Genomic DNA, 23,250 nt, shown 5'->3' with positions numbered 1-23,250 from the left:
AAGAAAATAACCCTTATCCAAAATAAAGTTATATTTTAATCGAGTTCTGACAGTAAATTATTTGTATATAATACATATAATTTAAAAAATTAGTTTGCAATTTTCATAGTTTAGTTTCTTACATAGGATGGTGGTGTATCTTGTTTGGTATATAAATTTTTATTTTAATAAGGTATTCTGTAATTATCTGCAAGTTAACTTAACAATTTTGATTTGGTTGGAAATTTTGTCGAAGCTTATAGACATTGCCTTTTCCTGTGTTAATATATAGGGTTTCTTAATTAAGGAGATGGAGTTTTACAAAGTTTTAACTGAAAATACAATAGACCATGTTGAATGGAATTAACCAATTTCGGTAGAACTAAAAATACAATAGACCTGCCAACAACTATCTGCCAGACGAGAATGAGAAGATATGGAAGCTTTATTTGGTATTATATTAGGTCAAATTTCTCCACCACCCTTTGAATTTCTTTGATCAATCAAAACTATATATCCTAAACAGCAAAATGCACATGTTAAGTATATCTAATCTATTAAATGGGGAATTTAAAATTAGACTATTCCTTAATTTTACCACTTATAATATTATTGAACTTATATTTAAGCATATTTGTCTTTTTCTAATTTAAATTATAGATTTTATTAATCGAATCTTAACCAAAATAAAATTTTCAATAGATTTCTTAATATATTTTGTATTAACGTATTAAATATTTTTGGTATTTATTAGTAATAAATAATAAAATAAAAACCACATATCATAGTCAATTTACATAATATATAAATAAAATATAAAATAAACAATTCATAATTATTAGTATAATGTGTTCATATATATATAAGTCCAGTTAACTAATTAGACTTATATATATGAAAAAATTATACTAATAATTTATGAAAAACTGTGACATAATAAACGATTAAAATAACAAAAATATAATTATTCAAAGTAATATAGTAAACACTTCCTCAAATCGTTGGACTTGTGAGTCATATCAAGTAACGACAAGAGAACCTTCGTTTGGTGGCCTTGTGAGTCATATCAAGCACCATTGGAGTCGGGAATATCGGAGACCTTCCGCAACCTTCGTGCGATCCTTCAATCCATCCAGTTCTCCATCCGGAGTTCATATCCAACCGAACCAGTAGAGTGATCCGTTCCTAGGATCCTTCAAGTGGTATCAGAGCCACTCTTCTGGTATCTTCTGAACCATTCCATCTTCTTATCTTTCATTTCTTCATAAACACTTCTTTTTCTACCTTTCTTGAATCCGGGTCTCTCATTACCATCCACTATAATAAAAAAAAGATCTACAATATATTATATAAAAAAGATTCAAAGTTTGATTTGTGGATTAGTGGTGGAAGAGAAAGCATGTTGGCTGAAGAGAAATCCAGCATTTTAGGTGATTAAATCAGATTCCAAACCGAAAATCTCTTATCTTTCTCTCTTAAGAAATTCCCTTGTCTTTGCTTGGAATTGTCCATTGGGATTCTTTGATCTGTTTTTCTTAGAACCTTGAGTGGAAACTTGTTTGTGTGATCACTACAAAATCTGAGAGAAACACGAGTGTGGGTGAGGATCAAACACTTGAGAGTGTGAGGATTATTTTTATTTGTTAACCTTTTGTGTTGAGAATTTTCAGGTTAAGATGTTTCAAGCTGATCAAAGAAGGCTTTTCAGTCAGTTTGAAGTCCAGAAGTTTTGTAACAACCTTGTGGATGGAGTGGTGAAAGCCCTCAAGGACGTCAGCAAGATCCAAAAAAAGAGCACAACCACACGTGCACCTGTAGCTGAGCCATCCTTATTCATTAGTGAAAACCCCAAAGGTAAGTCTGAAAACAACCTTGAAGATCTAAAAGATTTTTCAGATTCTTTACCAATTTTTGATGAATATGATGAAGAGCTGATAGAAAATTTGATGACTTGTGAGGATAATTGTGAACTTCCTTTTTCAGAATCTGGTCTTGTGTTTGATGATGAAGAAACTAATGGACAAACATGTTTTGAACCGGAGCATCCGAGTAGTTTTATTTTGTCTTCACAGGATTTTGAGGAAGATTCATTTGACTACCCACATCAAGGACTGCTTTTTGGCACCAGGAGACCAATGGATGCTGATCTATGTCCCATCTTTGATGAGGAAGACGATCACTTGGACGACGATCTTGGTCCAACCTTTGATGAGAAAGCACTAAGCATCGCAACCATCACCATGGAGAATCAACTTTGCTTTGATCCAGAAACAACTCATGCCGCTTTGTCTCCTAACCCACAAGAGCACTGTAAGGGACTTAGTATCATCTGTTATGTGCCTGATTTGTTTGTTAAAGTCAGTTCCAGTGACATAAAACGTTTTGGTCTTGAACAAGTAAAAGATTTTTGTGTTTCAAAATCTGTTTTTGAAAACATGATCAACTCTTTTAAAGTGTTTGAACCTGATAAACTCTTTGATCAAAAACGTTTTCAAAATGGCAATAACATCCACTCTGGTCTTGTTTTGAGCTTTGATCAGTTTAAGAAACATAAAAAAGGTTTTTATCATTTTGAAAAGTCATTTGAGCTTGTTTTGCAACAATCTGATTTATGTTTCCGAAAACCTTGTGATTTCTTTGTTTGTTTAAATGATAATGGTTTTAATCTGAGCTCTTATAGACTTGAACTGAACACTGGTGATTTTTTTGCATTCCCATGTGCCTTGGACGAATTCATGCTTAGGAAGTTGCTGGAACATAAATCACTTAGGGCAGAAACCAAGTTTGTTCATGAATCTGTTTTGAAACCTGCTCATGCTTGTTCTGAAATTGAAAAATCTTGGTTTATTTTGAGATCATTGCTTGATAATTGTGTTGTTTTGAGATTTAATGTTATTCTGGTTTGCAATACATTCTTTGAAAAACATAGTGAGCCTTTGATAAGTGATTCTCAATCCGAAATTACTCTTTTGTGTTCTGATTTTGAGAAGGTAGACACGTTTTGAAAATGTTCAATATTATTTTGTGCCTTGATACCATTCTGGTATGTAATGCTTACTTTGATTTGAATTTTGAAAGGCTGAAACGTGTGCTACATGTTCTTCGGAAAGAAACTTTAATTTATGATTTGAAAAAGTACATGTCTTGCACATATGATCCTGGTATTCTAGTTTCTGTTTTGAGTGTCCATGATAAACAGGTTCAGTATCAAAGAAGTGTAAGGAACAAAAGCATAGACCATACTTATCAGCCTGAGGTTTGGAGATGCATGTACTCAAGGAAAATGACATCAAAACTCCAAGGAAGTTTCTTTCCAAAATTTTCCTTCACTACATTTTACATGTTCTTTAGATTTTGTTTGCCTGATTCATTTCCTTTTGATACATGTAAAATGGATTTGAGGTCAAATCCTTTCAAGAAGTATGGAATTATGTGTCCTTGGGTAGAGCACGGGCAAAACAGACATGCATGGTTTGATCATGGGAAGCAGTAAAGATATATGTTCATTGTTTGACTCATATATTCCAAACCACGAGGCTTCTACGCATGAAATTACTTGGAGAATGTTCTCAACTCAATTACGGAGCTCCTCGAAAAAGAATCAGATCAAACAGAGTTCATGTGACAGTTATGCCATTTACAAATCAGGAGATCTTCAGTTCTCGCGAATTCATACCACCCGAGAAGCTGGAAATGGCTAACCTTCTTTCTGATGAACCAACGACCAATTCAATCATGCCAAAGGCGATTATTCATGTTTTAAATGTCCAAGAAATTGTTGGGCTTGATGGTTTTAAAAAAGATTCAAAAACAGACTTGATTGGACCAAATAGAGAAACCGATAAAATATTGGCTAAGAGAAAAGATGGATTTCGACCAGGCCTCAAAGAAACATGTATTGGCCCATATCAAGAGCATATTCTTCACTTTTCAAAGTCCTGGTTGTAGCTATATCAAGAGGCAGTCCAAGTTTCAGTCAAAGACTTTATTTAGTCAAGTCTTTGTTTTCGGTGTTTTATGTCTTGTTTTTATTATATTCTTCTTTGAATCTCTACAACTTGTAATCCTATAAATAAGGCCTAAGAGCCACGAAATAAGATAATCAATTTTGTCTTGAATTTTCTGAGTCGAAACTTTTTGTTCTTTGTAAGAACTTGTCTTGTTTCTTGGTGAGTCATATCCAAGTAAACACTTTCGACTTGTGAATCATATCAAGCAACAACGAGAGAACGGTGGTCTTGTGAGTCATATCAAGCACCATTGGAGTCGGGAATATCGAAGGCCTTCCGCAACCTCCGTGCGACCCTTCAATCCATCCAGTTCTCCATCCGGAGTTCATATCTAACCGAAGCAGTAGAGTGATCCGTTCCTAGGTCCTTCACTACTTATGTCACCAAGATTAACTTACATTTTCTATCACACGTCTGTTTAGAACTTCAGTGTAAAGCGTGTTTGGACTGGAATAATGAAATGATGGATAATCTATCGGGAAGTGATTCGTGATACCATGTGAGTGAGATCAAAGTACAGAGAAAGATTGGGTGGTAATTGAAAAGTTAGTAAACAAGATTATTGAACCTTTAGAAAAATTAACACACTATCCATTGAATTAGAATGAAGCCTATAGACCGAGACAGCGGACTTGGATAGTCCATTAGCCGCAGACAGTCTGGATGTTACAAAATCTCTGAGTAGTTTATATCGAGATTATTCCACGTCTGCATGAATATCATGTATAACTTTGATTTATAAAAAAAGCTTCGATCTATAGCTAAAATATGCATGAAAGCTTCGTAGTGGCATCTCAGGGAGGTGAGAAAGAGAACAAAACATATATATTAATACCTAATTTTCCATGTGTATTATTATTTCTCTTAGACAAATATTGATTCGTAGACTTATTTGTGTAAGTGGGTTTTAGGTGATTATGCGTTGGTATCTTTCCTTTTCATTGTTCCTTCTTATCATATTTTCTTGTCTTTTACAATTCTTTTATTGCTTTAATCAAGGTAAAAAGTGTTTTTGGAAATTTAAATATAAAACGATATTAAAAATGTCTGATCCGATCGTTTTTCTTCTATAACATTTTACATCATTGTTATCAAAGTTTTCGTGTAAACTCAAAATGCGTTTGAATTTTTTCCAAATTGTAACTTTTTTCTTTCTTGAAATAGAAGATTCCTGTTATATTTATTATTAATTGATAACGCTATGTATTTTTTTTTAAATTGACTAAAAAATTAATTTTAAATTGAAATGGATTTTAAACCTTCAACATTTATGAACCAATGATAAATAAATATTTATTTCATACATAAATTTAGTTTTACAAGAACAAACAATAATTTATATGAACTCTTAATTATATTAATAAAATATTATTAATTTCAATAGAGTATAAAACAAATATGTAATCTTTTAGGTATAAAGATAAACTATACAAAAATTTAAATAATAATTTGTAAACAAAATTTTCAATAGTAAAAATGAGGTTGTAAATAACGTTCTTTCAAATTCTAAAAAGATGGTATTTATATCTTTAATTTTTTTCTCAATATAATATACTTTTGAAGAAAAATTTCTCTCTTTTTTGTTATATCTCAAAATGATGCACATCTATAATTTAATAATTATTTTTTAATTTTTGATGATATAGTTTAGTCAAAATGATGACGTGTATAAATTTAATGATAAAATTTTGAATTTTTGGTAAGATTCTTAAAATAAGATAGTTAAAAATAGTTAATGAATTTGGCTACATATTATAAACTTAACCTATATTTATAATTATTATTAATATTCTAAACATAATATAACAATAAATATATTTTTATTAAAATGATTTATGGAAAATAAGTAAGTAATTTGCATAATTATTTATATTTTCATCAAAATTCATTATAAAAGTATTTTAATAATACATAAATTTTGATTTTATAAACAGTTAAGTTATACTTGGATCCAAAGGTATATAGATGATTAATCAATTTTTTTTTATATATTGAACTTATTTGGATTTAAATGTTATTTAATAATTATTGTGTGATGATTTTTTTTTATTGAAATAAATAAATTTATTGATGAAATCAAATTTTAAAAAAAAATCTAGTTGGGACTATAGCTTTAAATATATAAATATATCTGATAAAAAATTGTTCATTTTAACATAATTCTACTAACATAACAAAATTTTTCATTTTTAACAAATTTATTTATAAAAATTTATTACAAACAAGTGAACAGCTATGGTAAATCCAAAATATTAATTACCAATAACAGAACACTATATAGCATCATCTCTCTCTTCCTTTTATGATTCAACAACCCATTGCAGATGATCTTATATTAAGTCGAGTGACTATAAAATATTGGTTATATTTTCAGTTGTGTGAACAATGACATAAACAACTTTACCCATTTTCAACAAAGATTGTTCAACAATAATATATATATCACTGGACCGCAAAAGCAATTATATCATGTATATGATACCTTGATGCGTGCGTGTAAAAAGCAATTATTGTAACTTTAAAGAAAAAGAAATAATATACTAAGTTATGCAATAGTCCTCTCAAATTTTTTTTTTTTAAAGATACACTATTCACATGTGATTTTGATTTTTAAAATTCCTCATATTTCTAGTCATTGATATATGCATGATGGACTCTCGATCTTCATAACTTTATTTTTTTAATTTCTTTGATTCTATCCTATACAAATAAACTCTGTAGTTGGCAGAAAAAAAAACTCCCTATATCTTTACGTCTGTAAGTAAAATAAAAATTTAATACAAATTAATCATATTTTAAAATCTCTCTTCTGTCTACCAAAAAAAAAACTAGATGTAGAATAAAGGGATAAATTATGGTTATCACTTCAGATATTTCAAGGTTTTTGTTTTTATGGAATAATTGTTTGATGTTAACAGCTTAGTTTTGATTTTTTTTGTCAGCATGTGTTAACAAGTTTTGGCTTTTTTGTCAACAAGTGTTAACAACTTCGCTTCCAATGGTGACCATCGTCCCGCCCTGCCCCACAGTTAACAGTAACAAAAATCTCTACATATAATATATATCTATATATTTTTATAACTGTTTGAACTGCACCGCAATTGAACCGCTTGTCCCGCACCGCTCAAACCGCAGTGACCATTTGAAACCTTAGTTAAAAGTCAAAAAATGATACGTGGAGTATTTGTTAATTTTTCCTGTCTATTTCAGCTTTTCTTTTTTTTTTGGGGAATTATTTCAGCTTTTCTTTTATTTATATATAAAACATAAAATATGATATAGTTTGCATTTTACATAATTGTGTCGGTTAGTTCATCTTCTTTTTTTTTTTTTTGTAAACTCGGTTAGTTCATCTTTACAGAAGTTATTTACTTTTATTACCTTATAATGATCTCCTATTATAAATAGACCCTCCATTATTGGCTTATTGCTCTATATCTTGTCTCTCTTCAGTGACACAAAACCAAAGAGTATTCAGAAACAAGATCGAGGAAGCTACTCAACAAAGACGATGAAGCTATTACATGTCATGGCTGCCTTTGCAGCGATGTTTCTTATGGGAATGTTTGTATCATCCGATGCTCAGCTTCAAATGAATTTCTACGCCAAAAGCTGTCCAAAAGCAGAGAAAATAATTTCGGATCATATTGAAAAACATATCCATAATGGTCCTTCTCTTGCAGCTCCTCTCATCAGAATGCACTTCCATGATTGCTTCGTCAGGGTATCCATTCAATCTAGCTTCAATTATTTATATATGTTTTGTATTTTCCTATGTACATATATAAATAAACATACACAGTTACACACACATCAAGTTCAATAGCTTAACAAAATGATGAATATCAAATATAAAAATTAGTAATTTGATAGTAGTAAAATTTGAGATAAGAGGAGAATATTTGAGATTGCTGAATATTTTTTAACATTGGTTTTGAACAACAATAAAGGGATGTGATGGATCAGTGTTGATAAATTCAACATCTGGGAACGCAGAGAAAGATGCACCACCAAATCTAACACTTAGAGGATTCGGTTTCGTGGAGAGAATAAAGACTATTCTCGAGGCAGAGTGTCCTAAGACTGTATCCTGCGCGGATATCATCGCTTTGACCGCTAGAGACGCAGTTGTTGCCACCGTAAGTAAACACTTGCAGCTCACTTTGTAAGTTAAACAATAGTGAAGTTATAACTAAAAAAATTTGTACAGGGAGGTCCTTGGTGGAGTGTTCCGACTGGAAGAAGAGACGGTAGGATCTCAAATTTGACTGAGGCTTCGAACAACATTCCCCCGCCAACTAGTAACTTGACCACGTTACAACGACTTTTCGCTAACCAAGGCCTTAATCTCAAAGACCTTGTCCTACTCTCCGGTACGCCTCAATAACCGGAAATAACCAAATTGCTTAGTGGTCTCGGTACGGGCCTCACACGTTCCTGTTTTTGTTTTCGTTTTAGGGGCTCACACTATTGGCGTCTCTCATTGTTCTTCCATGAATACTCGCCTCTACAACTTCTCGACGACAGTCAAACAAGATCCAGCTCTGGACAGCGAGTACGCAGCGAACCTAAAGGCCAACAAATGTAAGAGCCTCAACGACAACACCACCATTCTCGAGATGGATCCAGGTAGCCGTAAAAGCTTCGATCTCAGTTACTACAGGCTTGTCTTGAAGAGGAGAGGTCTCTTTCAGTCTGATTCTGCCTTGACGACAAACTCAGCTACGTTAAAGATGATCAACGACTTGGTCAATGGTTCTGAAGAGAAGTTTTACAAGGCTTTCGCTAAGTCGATGGAGAAGATGGGGAGAGTTAAAGTGAAGACGGGCTCAGCCGGTGTGATCAGGACAGTTTGTTCTGTTGCCGGAAGTTAGTTAGCCTTGTCGGAAAGTGGTGTTATGTTCTGTTTTTTGTTTCTAAATAGTTCATTGTTGTTGTGTTTTGACTCTCGAGTGTAAAACTGTTGTTTAATTTGATTTTGATGTTGTTTGATTTGGGTTTATACACCCAAACATTATATCTGTTTGTGGTTCAATTAAAATGAAAATTTATAATAATATCTTCAATAGTTGCAATGGAATGTATATAAATATAATTCTTATGAAGCATAGAAACTAATAAAATTACTTTGGTGTTACAGGACTACCTTTATATTGCAACCCAAAGTCACAAACTAACGTCTTGAGAACAACCTTTTAGAACACAAAACCTCAAAAGTCTTCCATGTTCTTTTAGAACACACTAACTTGAAAATACATGTCATGTTTTTCCAGCTAAGCGATATTATCCGATACGTCTTGAAGAAACTTTCGTAAAGCAATGCGTGACGATCCACCGTCCATCAAAGCGACATGGCATTTCTGGCTGATCTCCTTCACTCTCTTCCTCACGTCACTACCCTGCTCCATCAGAACCCTTATCCCTCTCTCAATTTCCTCGGCCGTAACGAGTTCCATCTCCGTCCTCCCCAACAAAAGATCTCCTCGCCAGTACTTCCTGATCTCCACCGACAATCCAAGCTCCTCTACCATCTCGAAGGCGTTGAACTTCTGTTCAGCGTAAAGCGGCCAAATGGCCGTGGGAACTCCGAACCACAGACTCTCCAGCGTCGAGTTCCACCCGCCGTGAGAGATGAAACCTCCGACCGCCGGCTTCTCCAGCACGGCCGCTTGTGGGGCCCAGCCAATCACCTTGCCTCTTGCCTTCATCCGGTCAATAAACCCTTGTGGGAGAATCTCCTCCAAGTTGGAGAACTCACGAGGAAGTTCCTTCATTACATTTGGAGATGCACGGCGGAGAGACCAGAGAAAACGGTGGCCGCTTCCCTCAAGCGCGGTGGCGATTTCTCTCGCTTGTTCCTCACTGAAGCCTCCCATGCTCCCGAAGCAGAGGAACACTACCGAACCAGCCGGTTGCTCATCGAGCCATTCCAAAATCTCCGCTTGTGTAACGTCCGTGTCGTTTTTGAGGTGCAACACTGGCCCCACTGAGTAGACAGGAGGAGTGTCACTATCACCGTTGGAGAGAAACTTCAACGCGTGAGGTTCGAGCTCAGCAATAGTATTTACTAAAATGCCCTTAGTCTCTCTGAATCTTCTCGCTTGAGTTCGGAAGAACGAGAACCACTCCTTTTATTTGAATATGTAAGGAAGATATTTCAACGGATACGGACGAGTCAAACTCGGAACCACGAACTCAGCGTCCGAGTCTTCGAACTCGCTCATGTTATTAGATGATATATATGCTGGTTAAGTATTATACCGATTGGTTAGCTCTGGTTTAGCTTCCTTTTACTAAACCAAGGCACTATATATATCAGACCATTGTAACAAACTTTTAGCTAAGAAAGCTTTAATTGAAAACATTCAATATGGTATCAGAGCCATCTACGGCTTCTTCTTCGTCGATTTGCGATTTCTCGAGCTGATTCTCTTTGATTTTCATGGCGGTGAGCTTCTCGGAGTTACAGCAACTCTCTCTCTTCGCCGATCTCATTGCTTTTTTGGTGATTCATCTCGTTTCCGTCTTATCGCGAATCTTGCTTTCGATCTTCCGCTTCTTGAGCTTGTGATTTCATCTGATTCGGCTTCGTTTCTTCTTCAATCATGAGTTCTGCTGCTGCGAATCCTCAGTTCTTGGACCATTACGAAAATCCATATTATCTTCACAGTTCTGATCATGCTGGACTGGTTCTCGTTTCCGATCGTCTTTCTTCCGGTGCGGAGTTTCATTCTTGGAAGCGCTCGATACGTATGGCCTTGAATGTTCGTAATAAGCTTGGTTTCATCGATGGTACGATTCCTAAACCTCTTGATAGCCATCGTGATGCTGGATCTTGGTCTCGTTGCAATGATATGGTCACAACTTGGATTATGAATTCTGTTTCAAAGAAGATAGCTCAGAGTCTTCTTTATATGCCTGCTGCTGAATCGATTTGGAAGAATTTGTTGGTACGATTCAAGCAGGATGATGCTCCACGAGTGTATGAGATTGAGCAACGATTAGGGTCTATTCAGCAAGGTTCTATGGATGTAACAACGTACTATACAGAGCTTGTCACTCTATGGGAAGAGTACAAGAACTTCATAGATCTTCCTGTTTGTACATGTGGCAGATGTGAGTGTAATGCTGCTTCTTTGTGGGAGAAACTGCAGGAACGTAGTCGGGTGATGAAGTTTTTGATGGGGCTTAATGAGTCTTATGATGCTAGTCGTCGTCAGATCTTGATGATGAAACCCATTCCGTCTCTTGAAGATGTCTTTAATATGATCACTCAAGATGAGAGACAGAAGAGTATCAAACCTGCTGTGAAGAGTGATGCCGTGATATTTCAAACGATGGGTTCTCCTTCTGAGTCTGTACCTACTGATGCTCCTGTTCTTGCTGCTGCTCAACATGGTTATCGGCCCAAGCAGCGCCCTTTATGCACTTATTGTGGTCAGTATGGTCATATTCTACAGAAGTGTTTCAAGATACATGGCTACCCTCCGGGGCATCGCTTTCATGGTCAAACTCCAAGAGGATCTTCTTCACAGTCAATGGCTGCACGAGGACAGCAAAATCAGAGTGGTTACCCTCGTTCTCACCAACAGCACCAACCTCTGCAGTATCCTCCATCTAACACGGTTGCTAATGTCACTAATGTTCCTCTGATGGGTTCTTCCATTCCATCATCTTCAAGCTTGGATGTTAATCGTATGAGTCAAGATCAAGTACAATACATTCTTCACCAACTTCAAGCTTCTGTTCGTCCTCCTGAGTCTTCAGTTCAGAATCAGCATGCTACTATCACGGAACATGGTCACATGGCTGCTCAATCCTCTTCTGGTATCATTCTTTCTTTATCCTCAAACCTTCGTTTTGAAAACAATATACTTACCTTCAACCATCACTGTCTTTCATCCCTTTATAATGCCCTGCCTAGTGGTTCTTGGATAATTGACAGTGGGGCCACGACGCATGTCTGTTCCGATCTTGCGCGTTTCAGTGATCTTTCTACTGTCACTGGTGTCACCGTGTCTCTCCCGAATGGTCACAAAGAGCCTATTAGTCATATAGGCAGCATCATAGTTTCACCAACTATTACACTGCATAATGTGCTTTATGTGCCATCTTTTCGTTTTAATCTCATCAGTGTGCGTTGCTTACTTGTTGATAATAATTCTTCAGCTCACTTTTATGTTGATCATTGTTTGATTCAGGAATCTACTGAGGGATTGATGATTGGTAGAGGGTCTATTTTCAACAATCTTTACGTCTTAGATACAAATGTTTCTGCGTCTCCTACTATCTGTGCCTCTTTGTTGGATGATGGTCAACTTTGGCATCAACGTCTTGGGCATGCTTCACTGGCCAAATTGCTTCATGTTCCGGGTATAAAAGCATTGCATAAAACTTCTCTGTCTGCTGTAGAAAACTGTCCTGTGTGTCCTTTAGCTAAGCAACGACGCTTACCATTTGTTTTCCATAATCACATTTCTTCATTTCCTTTTGATTTGGTACACATGGATGTATGGGGTCCTTTCTCAGTAGAGTCTACAGAGGGTTATAGATATTTTTTAACTTTGGTCGATGACTGTACTCGTGTAACATGGATCTACTTTCTAAAGAATAAAAGTGATGTTTCAAAAGTTTTTCCTGCTTTCATTCAACATGTTCATTTGCAATATAAGGCCAATATTAAATCCATTAGAACTGATAATGCACCTGAACTCGCATTTACTGACCTTGTTTGCAAACATGGTATGATCCATCAATTCTCGTGTGCTTATACTCCTCAACAGAACTCTGTTGTTGAGCGTAAGCATCAGCATATCCTGAATGTAGCTAGAGCATTGTTGTTTCAATCTAAACTTCCGTTGATCTATTGGACAGATTGTGTTTCTACAGCCGTGTTTCTTATAAATAGAACCAGGGTTCTAAAACGCGGACGCCTAGCCGATTAAGCGTCCGACTAGGCGCTCGGCGCGGGTCTTCCACCGCGATTTGGGCCAAATCGGCTCAATAACTCGGCTTGCCCTAAAACTGCACTTAACTGACGAAAATCGGGCCACAAGCAGGCCCATTTCGACTTGGAAATGCTGAGCGAGCTTGACATGTATATATAAGGGACCTCAACAGCTCTTGTTCTCTTGGTTTGTCGATGTGGGACAAATTTAAGTAGTTTTTAATTTTTTTTTTCTTAAATCACACTAATAAAAAGAAATGAAAAGACCCCTCTGCTAAGGATTCGAACCCATTACCTCTTAAACATCAAACGAATCCCAAACCATTGGACTATGATGTATTTATGTTTGGATTTCAGTAGTTTTTACATATGTTAGTACATATACGTATATTTATAATCAAAAAGTACAGATAATTACTCCCCGAGTACTCTCCGATTAATCTCCGATTAATTAACAACTCGCTAGGCGTACACCAACCGCCCGACTCACGCCTAGCGCAATCTCAAACCTGCAATAGAACACCTTCTCTTCTTCTTGATAAGAAAACACCATATGAGAAACTGATGACTAAACAACCTGACTATTCTTTTCTATGTTCTTTTGGCTGCCTCTGTTATGTATCAACCTTAGATAAAGATCGTCATAAGTTCACACCTAGAGCTGATTCTTGCGTTTTTCTTGGTTATTCATCTGGCTACAAAGGTTATAAGGTTTTGAATATAGATACACATCAAGTTTTTGTCTCTCGAAATGTTGTTTTTAAAGAACATATTTTCCCGTTTCATACGCTTGATGATTCAATTCCATCTGATGACCTGTTCTCAAAAACAATTTTACCAATGTCTACTCCTGTTGCATTGGATTCAATTCTTCGGATTCATCCTGTTACTTTACCATCATCATCTGCATCTGCATCATCTATTGCATTGCCTCATGTGACTACTTCTCGAGAGACAGGGCCATCTGTGACAGGACAGAGTCAACTTCTACGCACAAGACCACAACGGACTGCTCGAACTCCAGGTTATCTTTCTGAGTACCATTGTTCTTTCATTCATCATACTCCTCTTCCTTCTTCATCTTCTCTATATCCTCTTGCCTCGGTTGATACTTGTTCTTCCTTAAAACCCATTTATCAACAATTTCTCCTTTCATATTCTATTGACCCTGAACCTACAACTTTCAAGCAAGCCATGTTGTCACCAGGGTTTCGAAAAGCTACTGATGATGAACTGCAGGCTATGGAAGACAATAGAACTTGGGATGTTGTGTCTCTTCCTCCAGGGAAGAATGTTGTGGGATGCAAGTGGGTTTTCACAACAAAATACCGAGCTGATGGAACTGTGGAGAGAAAGAAGTCACGCTTAGTGGCAAAAGGATACACACAACAAGAGGGTGTTGATTACACTGACACTTTCTCACCTGTTGCCAAACTTGCTTCAGTCAAGCTTCTCTTAGGTCTTGCTGCTGTTAAAGGCTTGAAGCTCTCTCAAATGGATGTCTCGAATGCCTTTCTTCACAGTGATCTAGATGAAGAGATTTATATGAGCTTACCTCAAGGATACACTCCTCCTCCTGGTACAATCTTGCCACCTAATCCGGTTTGTCGATTGAACAAGTCCATTTACGGTCTTAAACAGGCTTCCCGACAATGGTACCACTGTCTTACTGATGTGCTATTTGCTGCGGGTTATGTTCAATCTCCATCTGACAACACTCTGTTTGTTCGTCGATCTGGTGGTTCTTTCACTGCAATTCTCATATATGTTGATGATATAATGATTGCTAGTGATGATGATTCTGTAGTGAAGATTCTTAAAGATACACTTCATCAACATTTCAAAATCAAAGATTTGGGGGATTTGCGCTTCTTCTTGGGTCTTGAGATTGCTCGTTCTGCTGCTGGCATCTCTGTATCACAGCGCAAGTATGCTTTGAATCTTCTCTCTGATGCTGGCTTGTTAGCTTGCAAACCGGCTTCGGTTCCGATGGATCCTGTCGTCAAACTCAGTATCAAATCAGGCACTCTCTTGGATGATCCTACTCCATATCGTGCTTTGATAGGACGTTTGTTATATCTGACGATTACAAGGCCTGACATCACCTATTCTGTTCATAGTTTGAGCCAGTTCATGTCAGCTCCTACAGATGTTCATCTTCAGGCAGCTCATAGGATCCTTCGCTATATCAAAAACAATCCTGGTCAAGGTCTTTTCTACTCTGCTTCATCTGAACTATGTCTTAATGCTTTTGCTGATTCTGACTGGGGAGCTTGTCCGGATAGTCGTCGTTCAATCACTGGTTATTGCATATATCTTGGTAGCTCCTTGATCACCTGGAAGTCTAAGAAACAGGATGTCGTCAGCAGAAGCAGCACAGAAGCAGAGTACCGAAGCATGGCTCATGCGACTTGTGAGCTGTTATGGTTTCAGCAGCTTCTCACGTTTCTTGGTGTCACAGTCACAACGAAGGCGAAGCTCTTCTGTGACAGCAAATCTGCGATCTACATTGCTACAAATCCGGTGTTCCACGAACGTACAAAGCATGTAGAGATTGACTGCCATACTGTACGTGTCAAGTCAAGAATGGCTTCCTTCGGTTGATGCACGTTTCAAGCTCAAATCAACATGCTGACATCCTCACAAAACAACTTCAACCTGGTCCTTTCACATCTATCCTCACTCGTATGTCCACTTCAAGCCTCTTCACTCCATCTTCAGACTCCATACCTTCCACTTCATCGGCTTGAGGGGGGCGTATTAGATGATATATATGCTGGTTAAGTATTATACCGATTGGTTAGCTCTGGTTTAGCTTCCTTTTACTAAACCAAGGCACTATATATATCAGACCATTGTAACAAACTTTTAGCTAAGAAAGCTTTAATTGAAAACATTCAATACATGTCATACTTATTATTCTCCTCAGCCGAGTCGTACATGAACTGCATGTGAAGCAAGAGTACAAGAAAGCCAGCGTTGGATGTGTAAAACAAGTAACTAGGAACCCCGAACTCGTCGGCCACGTCGATCATGCACGTGCAGTACATGTCGACCACGAATCCAGCGAGACGAGGGGAGTCAGGTCGAGTCCATTCGAGGAGTTTCGCAACCGCGTCTTTGACCAGTGGCTTAAGAATTTGGACGTGGGAATCAGTCGCCGTTAGCTCGGTGGGGTTTTCTTCTCCGGAGATTACTTCGTAACGGAGACTGGTATTGGATGCGGCGGTGAGGGAGGCGATCGTAGAGGCGGTTTTGGAGTTGAAAGATATGATGATTACTGTGATGGAGAGGCGGTTGTCTTCATCGAGTAGTCGCTCCACCATCTCCACAGTGGCCATTAGATGACCAGTTGCCGGAGAAGGAATGAATATCAGTTCCATTTTCATTTTGTTATTTCTATTTTGGTGTGTTGTTATCAATTCTAGAGAGGAGATAAGAAGATAAGAGATAATAACAGTGGGAATTTTTTTAAAAAAAAAAAAAAAAAAAAAACAAAAAAACAGTGGGAATTTTTATGTATTGTGATTTTATTTGTAGTCCACCGTCAGAGATGTGTTCATTGGTGAATTTTCGAAATCATGTTTGACTTGTTTGTTTCTATATACAATTTTACTTTCGTATGTGGTTCTTCCAACAAGTTAATTTCAATAGTCTTTTAGAGGTTTTTTTGCTAAAAATCGTTTCGAGGTTAGAGAGGTAAGGATGATATTGATCCCCCATACCACGTTAGATCTTCACATTGTGTTCAATTATGTTCGTAACCATGAAAAAGGTGCTTGTACTATATACTACTACTATATATGAACCTATCTCCACTTTAAACTTCAAAGTATAGTAAAAAGAATTGAGCGTTCTATTTGGGCCCTATCACCGAAGAACAAACATGCTCCAGTTCCTTACCATTGAAACGATATTATTGGTCACGTCTTTAATAAACTTTTGCAAAGCAATCAACGATGATCCACCGTCTATTAAAATCACACGATATTTTAACTCTGGACAAAATATCCTTAATTTGAGTTCGATTTGATATATATATATATATATATATATATATATAAATTTCTATTCAACCCAAAAAGTTAAATATCTTAACTTTACAAAACAAAACAAAACAAATACTAACATGTGATATCCATAAAAACTAAGTAAATCATAAATATTAATTTTTTTTAACAACGAATGTCCGATCCGATCCATTATATAAATTATTATATTTTATATAAATTTTACAATATTTTAATTTATTAAATTGGTTATTTTAATTTTTAAATTTGAAAAAGTTAATATTATTTTTATTTATTGTAATAAAATATTAATATTTCATATTATATTTGTACAGATGGAATAAAATATCCTCAAAAATTATAATTATTCTGAATATCTGGACACAGATCAAATCGAATAACTGATTATCCAGATAAAATGAATCGGATCACAAATGCCAAAAAAAAATCTAAATATCCAATATGTGTCCAGTACTGCACATTAGGCCTGGAACTTTTATTTGAGATCTGGATTCGATCCGAGATCCTATCCAGATCCGATCCAAAAATTTGGATATCCGGAGAGACCGAATCCGGATCTGGATACTAAAATGTTGGATCCGTCAAACGGTCAAAGCCAAATACGGATCCAAATATCTTGATTTTTTACTCCGGATATCCGGATCCGTAAATTTTATTAATAATCATTTCAAAAATAGTAATATCTATATATAAAAACTAATTTTATTTAATATATTTTCATTTTATAATAGTATATATAAATTTTATGTAAATTTTGTAATATTAAACATAGAAATAATTAAAAACATTAGATATATTTTTATTTTTAAATTATTGTTAATATTTTATATATATTAATATTATTTTTATTTATTTTAAGGATCCAAATCCGGATCCAGATATTCGCTGGATATTATAATTTTTAGAAGGATATCCGACACCCGGATAAAGATAGTAAAATTATTGATCCGCTGGATAAAGATCCGGATAACTTAAAATTGTCCGGATACCCGATCCGTCCCAGGCCTACTGCACATCATATCCTCTGGTTAACTTTTTTTTTTGTCCTATGTCCTTAAAAAGGGAAACAAACATTATGTAACCAGAACGAGTCAGCTCTGGAGGTAAAAGGGTTGCGGCTGTAACTTCCGCCATCCGGGTTTGATTTATGCTAGGAATGACTATTATAATGTTTGGGTTCCCGACAAAAAGGTGAAAACACCTTTATGTTTTACACAAAAAAACAAGTATATCTTATTATATAAAGTTTGATTATTTAAAGTTGCTAATTAACATGATCGCGACATGTATCAATAAATTTTTAAAGATTGTGACATGTGTCAAAATATGGTATAGTTCTATTTTATTTACACTTACTTTTAGAATTTTAGAAAACGAAAAATTACGATTAAATAGTATTCTACAATTATATGTTGTCAATTAAAGATACTCAAGAAAGAAAATTATCAAAGAAAAATATGAACTTTTCTTTAAAAAAATAAACAAAAACGAATTATAAATCATACAACTACAAGAAATTATTTAATAAAAATCATAAAGAAAACTAACGATAAAATAATATTCCTTTTAAAAGCCTAAACAAAAGAAAGTGCAGAAGTATTCCTATTATTATTTATAAATAACTAACTTTCATTTGTAATAGATAATTGTAGGTTAAAAAAATATAACCCAAAAATAGCTACAAATATTTCACATCTATATTTAGGATTAATCTTCCTCATATTATTTTTTCAAACACACAATAGTATCTACAAGAAAAATATTACATGAGTATTTTCTTTAAATTTCTTGATACAACTAATTTTTTTTTTCCTTATTACATCTTATGATGCTAAAGTAATTTTACTGATTATGATGTTAATTAAACATAATTGTTTTTATTGAAATAAGTTAGCTGTATAAACAAAAACGAATTATAGTATCCTACAAATACAAGAAACTGTTTAATGAAAAATACTAAAGAAAAACTAATTAAAAAATAAATAAGTTTCCTTTAAAAAAAGTCTAAATAAAATAAAATTGTAAAAGTAATATTCTTTTCTTAGAAATAGCTATTTTTCCTTCTTTATAGATAATTTTGTGTTAAAAAAACTATAAACCAAATGTAATTTCAAATGTTTTGAATGTGTCAAAAAAAACCTGCAACTATGTGAAGAGATTTGTAATTTTTTTTTTCCTTTTTTTTTGGATGAAATGTTAAATTTATTGATCATCTTGGAAATAAGAGTTTATGTACATCTATAAGGAATATCCTAACTGAACCTTATTGAAAAAATCAACAAATTAGGGAACCAATGAAAAAATTTATAGTGCCTCCGCAAGAGCTCTAAACCGCAGGTCACAACTGGTGGGGGTGAGATTCAAACCATCTGCACATGAGACCTCTAATTTTTTTTTTCCTTTTCATATCTTAACCAAAGAATTTGCTATTTTAAGTTTATTTAATATAATTTTTAAATTTAAAATTTTTAAGATAAACGTTATACTAAAATTATTTTATTAACAAAGAAGTTTTTTTAAAATATTATTGATATTGAAAAAGACGAATTTTGAAAACATCAACTTTTAAAAATAGTTAATATTAACTGGGAATAATTATTTGATAGTAATTTTATTTTCTAAATACTAGACAAAATATAATTGTAAATATAGGTAATATTAATTTCATTTTCTAAAACTTCAAAACTATAAAGAATATTTGATAGTTGTTTTCATTTTTGAAAAAATTCTAAACAAAAGAGATTTGTATCATATTTTTAAGTCATAACCAAAATAGAATTGTAAAAAGTTATTTGGTAATTCTTTTTAAGAGATAATTTAATGATGAACATGATACTTAAAATTATTTAATTAACAAAAAAAGTATAAAATAATATTGATACGAATTGTAAAAATAATAATTTTAAAATTATTTAATAGTAAATAGAACTAATTATTTTCTAGCAAATTTATTTTTCTGAATTTCTAAACAGAAGATAATTGTAAAAAGTTATATGATAGTAATTTTCCTTTTCTAAAATCGTAAACAAAAAATGTAAAAGGGTATTTTATAAAAAAACAATTCACTGGAAGTAAAAAAGAGATTTATAAAATAATTTTTTTTCCTTTTTTAGAAATCCTAACAATAAAAAATTTAAAACTTAATTAATAGTAATTGTTTAAAAAGAAATTGATGACAAGTATGATGCTAAAACTATTTAATTAACAAAAATAAAAAATTAGGAGTTGTTGTGATTGGTATTAATATGTATTTGGTCATATGAAAATCAATATATATTTTATGTCTGGACATAGGAAGTAGATTATTATTATTATTATTGTCACACTAAGTGATATATGTAGTAAGTGATATATGTGTGTTTGTTAAAAACAAATCGATCTTCATCGTCATTTGTTTTTTTTTTTTACTATGTAATATTTTTTCTACTTCATTTTTAATTAAAATGTTATTACATAAATATATTATTAAGAAATAATAAATTAATAAAATTATTAAATATCATATAAGTTAATAAAACATTAATAGTACATAAAAGTGTATAATATTGTCATTGACTCGATTGGCCTTAAGCAACTTTCAATGTTTTTTTTCATTGTAATTCTTATTTCGATTTGGGTGCGGTTTAAAATTTTAAATATGAGTATTTTCTCTAGACCTAAGTACAAAGTTAATAACAATTTACATATTCATCATGATTATAAAATACAAATATTAATTGGAACTTATGTATGATAATGAGTTCTTAATTATAAAATAAGTTTCACATAACATATGTAAAAACAATCCTAAAAGGGCAATTCTCATAAATAGACCATTTTCAAGTTTTGGTCACAAAAACAGACCACAAGGAGGAAAATGACCAAAATGTTTCATTTAATAGGAAAAAGAACACTAATTGATATATAAAAAAATAAAAAAAATTAAAAAAAAAATAATTTGTTTAATAGTTTTAGATTATATGTTTTCAAATTCGAACTTTAAAAAAAATTGATTTTTTTTTGAATTTTATTTTATTTATTTTTTTTCAAATTTTCTTTTTGTAATTTGAAAATACTTTTTGAAACTATTTTTAATTTTTTTATTTTCAAATTTTTAATATTTATTTTTTATTTTATAAAATTTTAAACCCTAAGGTTTGGATTAGTTAAACCTAGGGGTATAAGTGTATATTTACCTCTTTAATGAAATATTTTGATCATTTTGATTTTTAAAGTCTATATTTATGATATAATTTTTTTTGGTACTATCTTATAGTATTTCCCATCCTAAAACTATAAAATATTATTTTTATATTTTTTTATTAAATTAATCATCAAACAAAACCTGTTGTAACGCAGGTGCTCAAGTATCTATAGCCAAAATAAATATTGGTGCCTAGAGGAATTGCACACAAAAATATGGGCCTTTAGTCGGCCTAATATGAAAGGGCTAAGATTTTAACTATTGGGCTGTGTTGGAAGCAAAACCCTAAAAAGATGTTGTAGCGGCTACTCGGTAAGGAAAACCCTAATGCGCCTGTGTCGTATAAATATGGTTCTTCTTCTAAAATAAATTGAAACAGCATAGCTGCTTGCTTCTATATATTTTCTTTCTGCTTAGCTTTACAATGAACAGTAGGAGTTCTTTTCATTGTTTTCTCTGGGGTTATATTGATTTTGTTTTTTGGATTTGTGGCGGGTAGGAAGAAGGGATATGGTGATGAAACGAATAATTTCGTGGACTAGAGTTTCCGATCTTGGCTCTTCACCCAGTAGTTGACGATACATCCCTTGGCTGTCTGAGTATCCCTCTTCTTTACACTCCCGCCTCCACCACAATCATATTTGCTTTTTTGACATTCTTTTTAGATTAGCCGATGAGGATAAAAACAATTATCTTAGCGGATTTCAGTGAGGTTTTAAATCAATGATCTGAATTGTTACACACACTGAGGCTATTTTTATTTGATAAATAATTTGAATCGTTTCTCTGATTTATTGTTTTGATGCGATGATGATGAAACTGCACGGAGGTGCACGAAGGGCAGTGGACAAAACATAAACTGTTTTGCCGTGAGCTCTCTTAATTAAACGACTTCTCCTTCCACTGAGCATCAATTAGATATTTTCAATTTGTTCTTTATATTATGGTATATTTGAATGAAAGGAGGCGTCTTTTACCAATTCTGAAGGATAAAAACAGTTCCTTTAGGTATAATGGCATTGACGCAATATTGATTTGTGGTATATCCTGATCATTTGGCTTTTTCTATGTTTTTTGATCCTGGAAATGCCTCGCATATTATCTCTTGCACTTAAGTTGTATACATTGCCATTGGATGATTTCTAGCATACCTCCTCATTAAAGTGATGTCAACTTAGTTTGTAATTTCCTCACTTGTTGATGAGTAAGTAACACTAAAAGCTTTATGAATGAAACTCAAAGTTACTGATTTGAACCTGTGATCCGCATGACCTGATTCTTCGCTTTCAATGTCATGACCTAACATTGACTTTAAACCTTTTAAAAGTTACGGAACTTGTCAAATTTAAAATATGTTGATCTGAATAAAATAGTACTAGATCTAGTGCTGTAACCAAATTTGATAAAATTCACAACTGTTGGCAGGCATATTAGGCTAAACTGTAGTGATCTGTGAGATTGGTGAGCTTTGAGAACCACTCCGATGGGTAATTGATGACCAACAATTCACAAGAAAAGACTATGAATAAAGCTAATTAAGTTGATTAGAGGAACCCGCATAAATTCTTTCAGTGGTTACATGAGCTGGATGATTGATCTATGAACAGATTGAACAACAAAAAGATACTAAGTGACAACACAAAGCAATGATTGTGAAAAAAGACCCGTTTGGCTTGGTGGCTGGCTTGTTTAGCCTTTTTTATTTGGCTTTCTATTATTAGTTTGAGTAAGAGACAAACGGTAAAAAAAATTACCGAGGAATAGTTTGATTACAGAATTTAAAATTAACAAAGATTTGGTGTATGGTTTTAGTAGAAGTCTGTATGTACTAATTCCAAACCGTTTTCATGTTTAAATGTAAGAAAATAGCCGATTTCCTCAAACATTAGAGAAGCTATAAAACACGCATCCAACTTTTTTTTCTTTTTTGAATAAGATGTTAAATTCGATTCAAAAGAAATACAGCATAGCTATTTTTTTTTTTTTTGCTCAACATCAACTTTTCATTAACCAAACTGTTTAGTACAATCAAATTGTAACCACATTGCTTTAGCAGAGATTTTAACCACTTGTGATCTAATGGATGAAGATATAGTATCA

General features: G+C 33.7%; 3 protein-coding genes, 3 non-coding genes and 1 pseudogene across 6 annotated transcripts; 6 read left to right on the top strand and 1 right to left on the bottom strand.

The window, feature by feature from the left end:
• The first annotated feature begins 7,415 nt into the window (after positions 1-7,415).
• LOC106449535 (peroxidase 30) lies at positions 7,416-9,057 on the top strand. Its single transcript, XM_013891280.3, has 4 exons — positions 7,416-7,713; positions 7,940-8,128; positions 8,200-8,362; positions 8,448-9,057. Exons 1-4 carry the CDS (start codon positions 7,501-7,503, stop codon positions 8,861-8,863), a joined length of 981 nt encoding a protein of 326 aa, XP_013746734.1. The 5' UTR covers positions 7,416-7,500; the 3' UTR covers positions 8,864-9,057.
• A 205-nt stretch (positions 9,058-9,262) lies between these two features.
• LOC106449534 (UDP-glycosyltransferase 71B6-like) lies at positions 9,263-10,484 on the bottom strand. Its single transcript, XM_048779092.1, has 2 exons — positions 10,353-10,484; positions 9,263-10,117 (listed from the first exon to the last, which is right to left on the bottom strand). The coding sequence occupies exons 1-2, from the start codon at positions 10,482-10,484 to the stop codon at positions 9,263-9,265; spliced, it is 987 nt and encodes a 328-aa protein (XP_048635049.1).
• Positions 10,485-10,594: 110 nt separating this feature from the next.
• Positions 10,595-12,934, top strand: LOC125608656. The gene has a single exon (XM_048779091.1). It carries the CDS (start codon positions 10,595-10,597, stop codon positions 12,932-12,934), a length of 2,340 nt encoding a protein of 779 aa, XP_048635048.1.
• An 8,720-nt stretch (positions 12,935-21,654) lies between these two features.
• Positions 21,655-21,757, top strand: LOC125609693. Its single transcript, XR_007339844.1, has one exon. It is a non-coding gene; the product is annotated as a small nucleolar RNA Z157/R69/R10 (small nucleolar RNA).
• Positions 21,758-21,817: 60 nt separating this feature from the next.
• LOC125609698 lies at positions 21,818-21,904 on the top strand. The gene has a single exon (XR_007339849.1). It is a non-coding gene; the product is annotated as a small nucleolar RNA R11/Z151 (small nucleolar RNA).
• Positions 21,905-21,951: 47 nt separating this feature from the next.
• LOC125609699 lies at positions 21,952-22,062 on the top strand (annotated as a pseudogene).
• Positions 22,063-22,125: 63 nt separating this feature from the next.
• On the top strand, positions 22,126-22,251 carry LOC125609704. The gene has a single exon (XR_007339853.1). It is a non-coding gene; the product is annotated as a small nucleolar RNA snoR80 (small nucleolar RNA).
• Positions 22,252-23,250: the final 999 nt, after the last annotated feature.

This window comes from Brassica napus, chromosome A5 (genome assembly GCF_020379485.1).
Source record: "Brassica napus cultivar Da-Ae chromosome A5, Da-Ae, whole genome shotgun sequence".
NCBI classification, from domain to species: Eukaryota; Viridiplantae; Streptophyta; class Magnoliopsida; order Brassicales; family Brassicaceae; genus Brassica; species Brassica napus.
This window is presented reverse-complemented; position numbering and strand designations above follow the sequence as displayed.

What these genes read in the sequence shown, in the direction of transcription:
- LOC106449535 (XM_013891280.3), top strand. Translation starts at nt 7,501, where the DNA reads ATGAAGCTATTACATGTCATGGCTGCCTTTGCAGCGATGTTTCTTATG. An exon ending in TCCATGATTGCTTCGTCAGG is followed by an intron (nt 7,714 to 7,939) that starts GTATCCATTCAA and finishes ACAACAATAAAG; the next exon opens with GGATGTGATGGATCAGTGTT. An exon ending in AGACCTTGTCCTACTCTCCG is followed by an intron (nt 8,363 to 8,447) that starts GTACGCCTCAAT and finishes TTTTCGTTTTAG; the next exon opens with GGGCTCACACTATTGGCGTC.
- LOC106449534 (XM_048779092.1), bottom strand. Translation starts at nt 10,484, where the DNA reads ATGAGATCGGCGAAGAGAGAGAGTTGCTGTAACTCCGAGAAGCTCACC. An exon ending in GCTCTGATACCATATTGAAT is followed by an intron (nt 10,118 to 10,352) that starts GTTTTCAATTAA and finishes TTCAAATAAAAG; the next exon opens with GAGTGGTTCTCGTTCTTCCG.
- LOC125608656 (XM_048779091.1), top strand. Translation starts at nt 10,595, where the DNA reads ATGAGTTCTGCTGCTGCGAATCCTCAGTTCTTGGACCATTACGAAAAT.